Source organism: Entelurus aequoreus, linkage group LG01, assembly GCF_033978785.1.
Source record: "Entelurus aequoreus isolate RoL-2023_Sb linkage group LG01, RoL_Eaeq_v1.1, whole genome shotgun sequence".
Classification (NCBI taxonomy): Eukaryota; Metazoa; Chordata; class Actinopteri; order Syngnathiformes; family Syngnathidae; genus Entelurus; species Entelurus aequoreus.
Window position 1 is genome coordinate 46130717 of NC_084731.1, and position 9965 is coordinate 46140681.

Genomic DNA, 9965 nt, shown 5'->3' on the forward strand with positions numbered 1-9965 from the left:
TCTCGCTCCATTGTAAACAATGGGGAATTGTGAGGAATACTAGCTCCTGTGACGTCACGCTACTTCCGGTACAGGCAAGGCTTTTTTTTATCAGCGAGCAAAAGTTGCGAACTTTATCGTCGATTTTCTCTATTAAATCCTTTCAGCAAAAATATGGCAATATCGCGAAATGATCAAGTATGACACATAGAATGGATCTGCTATTCCCGTTTAAATTAAAAAAAATCATTTCAGTAGGCCTTTAGCAGTAATCGGTGCAGGACTAGAAATAGTATGTAAACAAAAATAGCATTTGAACTGAACCCAACTTCTGAATGAGGTTTTTGCGATTGGATTTTTCTTAAAAGCAGAAGTAGAAGAGTGGATGCGAGAGTGAACCATAGCCCTAAGACGCCGCCCTAGTGGCTTCCTGGAGCTTTTTCAAAAATGTATGTAAATGGAAAAGATGGTGGGAAAAAATATAATTTTTGTTTTAATATTGTTTCTGTAAGACAGAAAACATGACACAAACCTTCCTAATTTTTAGAAATCGCTGTTTATATTAAACATTTTTCACCGATGAGAGGATTTGACGAGAGCCGTTTTGTCCTACTAATTTATGCGGTCCTTGAACGCAGCGTAGTTTTTTTTTTTAATTGCATGTACAACTTTCTCAGGCGCAGCACAGTAAGACATGTTTTATGACACTCCTTCTTTGTCTAATTTTGTCCAACAAATGTTTCATGCTGTGTGTGAATGTACAAACGTGAGCTTTTTTATTGTTATTGACTTGTGTGGAGTGCTAATCAGGCATATTTGGTCACTGCATGACTGCAAGCTAATCGATGCTAACATGCTATTTAGGCTAGCTGCATGTACATATTGCATCATTATGCCTCGTTTGTAGCTATATTTGAGCTCATTTAATATCCTTTACTTATGTCCTCATTGTATTTAATTTATATTTGCATGTCTGATAGTTGTTTGTGTGACATGTCATTATAGACCACAGCAAACATTACCTAGCTTGCCAAAGATAGTAATAAATCCATTAGAAGAAGACGGCCTGCTGTTTCCTTTAATTTAGACAAACACAATTATACCTTTGGCCATTCTAAGCTAGAAATTTCCAGGAGTAATCTCACCTTCAGAGAAGCCTCCGTTTTACTAATGTTTTCCAATGTTACAAAAATGTGTAGAATAAATATTACATTTCAGCATTTCTATCAACAAAGATTTGTGTCAGCCTGTGAAACATAGTCATTTTGATAGTTAATAGCTAATTTAAACACAATCACCATGTGTTGCCTTCACCATAAGAATTATATAAGGCTTTTAATTTTTTGCGGCTCCAGAAGAATATGGCTCTTTCAACTTTTTGGGTTGCAGACCCCTGCCCTAAGAGATACTGGTTTAGTTGAATTAGCCTACATAACCAGCCATAACGGAGGGGGATCAAATGCTTCAAATTGCAGCCAATATTTAAGAATTCTAATGTTGGTGGCTCAGTAGTAAAACCTAAGGTTTGGTAGTGCTAATCCTCCTGACAATTTGGATTTCTGTAAATATTGTTTACGTAATCTGACAGTCTCTTAGTTCCAAATAAAGTCTAAAATCTAATTTACGAAAGAAGGACTGAGGGAGAAAAAGTGATATACACTGGAGCAAATAGGAAAATTACGGAAGTACATTCTAACAGAGTTGACACGAGCCACTCTAGAAAAATTAATTAAGGACTTAACTATGTGAGGCAATTTTAGAGGGAAAATTGTGCATAGGATATCTTAGTAGCAGAATTTATAAGAAATATTTCACTTTTACCCAAGCTCAATTTGTAACCAGACACATGTCCAAAAACTTGGAGAATACATAAGACAGCCGGGACCAAGACGGAGATGTCCGAGACATATTTTTATTATAGAGGTTTATTTGAAATAGGAACAGATACAAAAACATAGACATCTGAAACAGTTATCCAATGTATGCATCATAGTGTTTGTAGCCAAAGCTACTTTACAACATTTGTCCCCAACAACAACACAGATCCAACATCATTAAAATAGGAAAATAAAAAATAGAATGAGTCGATAATAATGATAATAGTAATAATACAGACAAAGTGCAAACTAGATAAACGCCAATAATAATAATAATAACAGACAAAGTGCAGACTAGATAAAAATCAATTAGTAAAAACTAAACATGGGAACACGATTATTGCTCAACTAGCCATAATTTTGTTTGTTTTTTGAAAGTGACGTGCAGGTATACTTTTCAAAGTGTCTGGTAAAGAGTTCCATAGTTGTGGTCTTTTTATTGAAAAGGCAGTCTGGGCAAAAGATGTTCTACGGAATGGAAAGCAACAGTTGCCTTTTGACTTTGCTCGGGTGGTAGATCTGGTACCACTTTGCAGTCTTATAATTGCCTTGCAGAGCAATTGGGGAGCAGAGTTATCCAAGCATTTAAAAACCAGTTTGACTGTGTGTAACAAAATACTCTCTAACGCCATTGCAGCAGACTAATCAACCAAGGGGATTTCCAGATTGATCAAGCTCAGGAGTAGAACAATAAGAATATGAGTAGAAGGACGCATAGAAATTCCTCAGTACATTATTGATTTTAAGATTATCCGTAACTATACCTGAATCGGATTTAATATGTGGAATATAATGGGATGGTGATATCAGGCGTAATTGATGAGCTAATAGTTTATCAGCTTTATCGCCATGTTCATAAAACTGAGATATTGAAAGGAGTATTTGTTCAGGGGCACGGTCTGTCACAAGGACAACAAGTTCTGCCTGTAGGAAAGCCTTTCCTTATAAGCGTCTTAGTTTTGAGAGGTAAAGTACAAGTTATCTAACAGACATATGTGTTGGGTCAAAGTAGTTGATTTATTATTCCTACATTTTTTCTCATAACTTGTACAGGATACATATATCTTCCCCCTAATGTATGCCTTCAGCGCCTCCCAGAGTACAGCGAACGACATCCCGGGAGTCTTATTTAAGAGCACAAAAAGTCTATTTGACGCAAAACAAAATCCACAAAGTCCTCATTAAAGTAATCATATATTTAAATGCCATGGCGCATGTGTGGTTGTCAGTTTTTTGAAGAGTAAATCCATTGAAATTGGAGCATGATCAGAAATAACAAGAACGGGAGGTTGCGCACATACACGGAGACAAACACGTTCACACAAACACACGCAAACGTACATAAACACACATATTCACAGACACACAGGCTCATGGTCAATAATGGTGTATTGTTCCGTGCAGGATTATACCGAGCATCGTTGCTACCCTACTGTTTACTACTGCGGTAACTTCTAACAGTCAGTTCTGCCATGTTTGATCGAGGATATATGCTAACAGCTGATCACTGTGATTGAACTCAAATTTATCGTGAACCAACGATCACGGTCATATAATTGCCCAACCCCAGTGGAAAGTCTGTCCTATCCATCCTTTTCTCAGCCTCAAGTGATCAGAAGGTTTAAGATGAATCTCCTGCAAGATTACCTGTGCACCCAGATGACGGTGATTATGTAATATCTTACTTCGTTTTATACGATTATTAAGACCTTTGCAATTAAAACTGGTAAACCTAATGCCACTCCCGCCGGACGTTGCTGTTAAATTAGGCTGGGTCATAGCAAAAAGATGCAAACATCAAATATATAGTATACAACAATGCAAGTCTGTGGTAAAACAAAAAAATAAACTTGACTGATGCAATGATAAGAAAAACAAAACAGTGCCCCCCCACCCCAAAGCTCTTGCAGAAGCACCCTTCTAAACTGGATGCGCGCAACATCCCTGCCCCATAAAAAAAAACAACCATTGCATAATTACAGCTTACTATGAAAACCTATTCCTTCCATCAAATGTGCAAATATATATGAAGAAGACCGACATACAACCGGCAAATTAGTCAATAATATAATAATCTGAATAAGGTCGAACGTAATCGATAAGAAAGGCAAGATATCACACCCTTCTGGTATTTGTAGTCCTCTAGCTTCAAAATGGCAGTGGCCAGCTAGCATGCTGGAATGCCTCCTTGATCAAATCTGGGGAAACTCCCATTTTAATTTTTTTGTCCACAAAGTCCGCCGCCTCTGTGGAATCATTGAATCTGTGCACCTGGTCGTTGGATAAATTGAACTGCAACGTCGGCGGAAAGAGAAGTCCAGCCACAGCCGTCGTGAAATCGGGAAACATTTAAAGCCTCTTGCTCCTATAGGATAGCGGAGAAGCCTCACCCGCCCTTCGTAGAATCTGGTCCGGACTTAAAATAAATGTACTCGTACAACGAGCCGCCGTGAAGGTTTGCCATCTTTAGGCCTAGCGCGGAGGGTCCGGTAAGCACAGTCCAGCATGGGCTTGTCATCAAGTTTCAGGACCTCCTGCAAGAATTGAGTGGTGAACTGAGTCGAACGGGGGCCCTCACAGCCCTCAGGGAGGCCCACTTCTCGGATATTATTGCACTTTGAGCGGCCCTCCAGATCATCACATTTTTCAGAGAGAAGATCCATGTGGCAGTTAGCTTGGTGACGCTATTAACTTGTTAGCATTAGCATTAGCAAGGAGTTCCAGGCCACGTTATAGACGAGACAATGCTCTCAAATGGCTCCACAACAGCCGCTATCTCTCCTCTGACAACGGATTTAGGATTGTCCAGAATGTCTGCTCGCATTTTGTCTATCTTCTGACTTATCCTCTTAAAAAGGGCCGAGTCGACGACCGACTCCTCCATGATATCTGGATCCGGTTAAGCGCGAGGCTTGGACATCGTCCAGACATCGCAGAACTTATAGGCGCAATCCACAAAGAAAAGCTGCACACGACAGGCCAGTAAAAAGTATGGTAGAGTTGACGCGTGGAGTTGGAGTGCCAATAAAATATAAAAAGAGGTCACATTTCCACAAAGCCCCCGCTAAGCATGCCTTGCACAGACCATGCTCAGAAGTCCCAAATGTATTTTAGTTTTAGTCATATATTAGTCCTCTAAATCAATTTAGTTGTAGTCTACTTTTAGTCGACTAAATTCCTCAACATTTTAGTCGACTGAAAGTACAGTAAATTTTGTCGACTAAAATATAAAGTATCCCACACAGCAAAAACACTCCGCGGCGGATCCCCCGCGCAGGTATCGCGCTTTCCGGAACGGAACCGCGAAATGGACCAGCATCGGCGTCCATTTGCACTCAGGAACGTATCCGCCACGGCGGCAGGTAGCGGGTGCGCCGTGACGGCGCGCTGCATCCACTCCGCACCCAAGATCAAAGCCTAGCCTCCCGCCGCGGACCAGCAACGGACTCATAAAAACCCTGGCTCATCTGGCCGTTTTGGACCCCTTTATCTTATTTTCAAAATCCCTTCTGTTCTTGCTGTAGGATAAAATAGGAAACTAAAAAATTCACTAAGCCCTACTACAGCAATATAGGCTTACATATGCATTGCCTTGTATTTTTAAACTAACAATATTGTCAATAGGCAGAAACAGAAAATGGTCAATTCACTCTATAAAGTAAATATATATAATATATATTTAAAAAGTAAATATACATATTTAATCTATTAGGCTACAACTTCAAGGAAACGCTGCTCCATGCACAGCTAACATCAGAAAATGAATAACTGGTGAATGACAAGAAGTCCAATAAAAGGTTGTTTATTTATACATATACATCTCTATTCCTCCTGAGGAGGTGGAAGCGGGACTCGTCTCCTCGTTGCCCGATCCCCCGCCAAGTTGAACCACCTGATGGCGTGTTTGGTGACCTCAGCGTCCGTGGCTGACCTTGTCAACACATTTTTACTCAGAGCACCTGTAATCAAACAAGATTACAAGACAGATACGTTTATGTTTATGGTAGGAAGCATCCAAAGCCAAGTATGCTTACACAATACAAAATATGTTATAGGTATTAAGGAGATTATAGTGGAAAGTCCAGGTTGTCAATGAGAACCAAAGTAGATTTAACACAAGAGTTTTATTTTACTCATAATCAAATGGTACAATGGTTGGGTTGAGTTGTCTAGCACACAGAAAGTTTTCCCCCCGGGCGCGCCCGTCAGCATGAAAAAATGGTTACCAAAACACTCTCTTCGTTTGGCTTTATCCCTTTCTTATCTCTCTTGTTAGTGCGTCAATGTCTTTTTTGTTTTCCCTATCTGTTCCATAACAACTCGAATCCTTTAGACAGTCAACACATTCTGTAGACAGGTTGGCATGACTTACAATTCACTTTTGTCCCACAGAAGAGGAAGAGAAATCAAAATGAGCATACATTTTTGACAGACATGAACTATAGGTCAAAGGTCAGAAATTCTACTACAAGATTACATTTGAAAAAAAAAACATGACTTAAAGTTACTGGAGGTGGTTAAAATAAGGTGCGTAAACTATGAATTTGTGATCAGGGTATAGGTGTGCAAGACATCCAAAATGTTTAAACAATATCGTTATTTGGTTCCTTGATCAGAGTACTTGTTTGGCTCTGTTGGATGACGGGGGTTGGGGGTGGGGGGCATAAATAAATATCCATAACCCAACTTTGGGAGGTTGACATTGTTTTCTTATTATATTTGTACTGTCATTCTATGTTTGTATTCGTGTAGGCCAGGGGTGTCCAAAGTGCGGCCCGGGGGCCATTTGCGGCCTGCAGGTCATTTTTTAACGGCCCCAGGGCACATTTTTAAAAAATATGATCGAAATAAATAAAAAACATTAAAAGTGGTATTTAAAGAGCAAACAGGTGAAATGTAACAAGAAAATGTAGCAATGTTTACTCTAATCACACAAAGCTGCCATGTAGGCTGTTTGTTTGTTTAAAAAATAATAATGAATCAAAATCAATGTCATTATTAAATATTGACCTATTCAAGGCTTAAGAAGTTTACCTTCGCAATCAGCTGGTCTTGGTTGTGCTTAATAGTTTCCAGCAGGCTAAGGATGTGGATTACCTCAGGCGCTGTTGACAAACAGCAGTATAAAATTAACATGTTTCAGTGTTTATCCTCATTACTCATAATCCTGACATTAGCTATTGACCTTAGTTAATGACAAAAGTTATTGACAAAGTTTGAAGAAAATATGTGATTGCTTGTGAATTTGAATTTTTTCCAAAATTTGTGGCACAGAATGACCATCCGGTATTTGTCAGTTATTGCTCACCAGAGCAGGAAATGTTGTCGGCCATTCTTCCCCCTCGCCATGTTGGCCTGTAGGCCAGGCTGGATCCAGGCTCCTCTGTCTGCCACAGGTTGAGGGCTGCTGGTGAGGGGGGTGGAGGGAGTCGAGGAGGGACTGCCGTTCCTAGTGAGGTGGGCATTGTGAGAGAGCCATCAGTTAACCATGACTGGTAATACCCAAGAGGCCTATCTATAAACTAATATTTCAGAGATCAGTCCCTACCTTGTGTAACTCTCTGCATGTTTAATGCAGGTGCTGGTGAAGGCATATGAATGCGTCCTTCCCCATGGTGAGGTGCTAAGGGAGATAAATTGGTATTAAATGGTTGTGATCTGTTAACCATGGTTACTGGATGCTGAGATATTATTTCAGAGATTAATCTTTACCTAGAAAGTTATCTCCAGTTGAGGAGTCGAGTTGACAAGTACTCATGACTCTTGCTGGCACTCGGTGAGACGGTGGAGCTGGGAGAAGGGATACAAGGAGAGGGGAATATCTTTAGCACTAAGAATGTTAACCATATCTTTTGGTGGTTTTGTTGTTTTCGATGTTAAGAGATTATTCCTTACTCTGCCTGTGCAATTGGCTTGTCAACCCCAGAGATGTGAGGTCACTATTTCTCGGGTCTTCTTCGCTATCATCTGAGTCCCCGAGACGATGGCTGTTGGGTAACCATATCATTAGGATTATGGCAATACCAAAATTGCCAAATATACATATAGTACAAGCATCTCTGGTCTATTTTTGAATGCTACCGGAAATAACCTTCCTATTACTGTAGAAACATGACAAAAACAAGACGGAACACACTTACACTGGCTTCCTGTTCCTTTTTTCTGGCAGCTCCTCGTTCTCTGCCTCAGATTGCAGGTCTGAGGTGTCGCAGCCCTTTCCATATTGTTGCATTATTTTTAATGCGTCTTTGTAGTTGTCTAAAATTGAATATGTTAAAATGAACATGAGTTTCAAATTAGCTGTAGAGCTGAACAGAATATTATTATTATTGATGATGATAAATCAGGTCTCTCTCTTACAAGAGACCTGATCAGAACATAGACACAATAGGTTATTCCAAGCATAAAGAGAAGCAACTATGACGTTATTTTTAAACAAGAAGATTATGAATTTGCATACCACAAGTTCGGACAACAGAAACGTCAAATCTTGGCCAGTTTGGCTCATGCTGCTCCTCATTTAAAGCTGCCCTTTCAATTCTGTCGGTGTTTTTATAGCTGGGCCAGAAAACCATCCTGTCATCATACCATCCACTTGGGACAACCGCAATGTCCCTGTTCATTATAAATTTAATCAGATGAAAAGGCACCCTTAATGTAGAAAGAAAGAAAAGGGGTATTTATTCATCGTCAAAGAAACAACGTGGACAAAAGCATGCACAGGTGTTAGTGTATACAAATAAGCAAGTAAGATGAGCTGAGATTTTACCTGAATGGTGCCCCAAGGTGGTAAGAACTATAAGAAAGGTAAAAGTACAGGTCATAATAGTCAGAACTTCAGCTCAATCGTAAAGTAGGGTTTGAAATTATGGGTGTAGTGTATACAGAGATCAGTCCCTACCTTGTGTAACTCTATGCATGTTTAATGCAGGTGCTGGTGAAGGCATATGAATACATCCTTCCCCATGGTGAGGTGCTAAGGGAGATAAATTGGTATTAAATGGTTGTGATCTGTTAACCATGGTTACTGGATGCTGAGATATTATTTTGGAGATCAGTCTTTACCTAGAAAGTTATCTCCAGTTGAGGAGTCGAGTTGACAAGTACTCATGACTCTTGCTGGCACTCGGCGAGACGGTGGAGCTGGGAGAAGGGATACAAGGAGAGGGGAATATCTTTAGCACTAAGAATGTTAACCATATCTTTAATATTAATGTGGTGGTTTCGTCTACAACGCTAAATATATCCTGTGGTGTACCTCAGGGATCAATATAGGACCTAAATTATTCAATGTCTAGATAAATGACATTTGTAAAGTTACAAAAGATTTAAAGTTAGTATTATTTGCGGATGATACAACAGCGTTTTGTTCAGGAGAGAACACACAGAAGATAATACAAATAATAACAGAAGAAATTAACAAATTAAAAAGATGGTTTGACAAAAACAGACTATCTTTGAATCTCAGTAAAACTAAAATAATGATATTTGGTAACAGTAGAAGAGAAAGTCAAACACAAATACAAATAGACGGAATAGAAATTGAAAGAGTAAATGAAACCAAATTTCTAGGTATAATGATTGATGATAAATTGAACTGGAAATCTCAAGTAAAAAATATACAACATAAAGTAGCAAGAAACACGTTAATGAATAAAGCAAAACATGTTCTAGACAAAAAATCACTTCATATTCTCTACTGTTCACTAGTGTTACATATCTGAGTTATTGTGTAGAAATATGGGGAAATAATTACAAAAGTACACTTCATTCATTAACGGTGTTACAAAAAAGATCAGTTAGAATAATGTATAATGTTGGATATAGAGAACACACAAATCCTTTATTTATTGAATCAAAGATACTGAAATTCCACGACATAGTGAATTTGCAAACAGCTAAAATTATAAACAAAGCAAACTATAACCTGCTACCCAAGAATATACAACAATTCTTCTCAAAAAAAGAGGAGAAAAATCATCTTAGAGAGAAATGTAATTTAAAACATTTGTACGCACGTACAACACTTAAGACCTTCAGTATATCAGTATGTGGAATTAAATTATGGAATGCATTAAGCAAAGCAATCAAACAGTGTACTAATATGAT

The 9965-nt window shown here is 38.9% G+C and overlaps 2 protein-coding genes across 10 annotated transcripts in view; one reads left to right on the top strand and one right to left on the bottom strand.

The window, feature by feature from the left end:
* The window catches only part of cacna2d3 (calcium channel, voltage dependent, alpha2/delta subunit 3), a 142641-nt gene that overhangs the window by 28943 nt on the left and 103733 nt on the right, over positions 1-9965 (top strand). The window lies entirely within an intron of this gene.
* The window catches only part of LOC133653517 (uncharacterized), a 19667-nt gene continuing 15316 nt past the window's right edge, over positions 5615-9965 (bottom strand). For 3 of the 5 annotated variants that reach the window (XM_062052892.1, XM_062052883.1, XM_062052879.1), the window contains 11 exons: positions 8922-8999; positions 8758-8832; positions 8626-8652; positions 8317-8507; positions 7997-8114; positions 7752-7843; positions 7569-7646; positions 7405-7479; positions 7165-7305; positions 6891-6961; positions 5615-5815 (listed from right to left, as the gene is read on the bottom strand). In XM_062052892.1, the coding sequence (XP_061908876.1) occupies positions 5807-5815; positions 6891-6961; positions 7165-7305; positions 7405-7479; positions 7569-7646; positions 7752-7843; positions 7997-8114; positions 8317-8479 (747 nt within the window). In that variant the 5' untranslated portion in view covers positions 8480-8507; positions 8626-8652; positions 8758-8832; positions 8922-8999 and the 3' untranslated portion in view covers positions 5615-5806. The other 2 variants (XM_062052909.1, XM_062052900.1) reach the window with 2 other exon arrangements.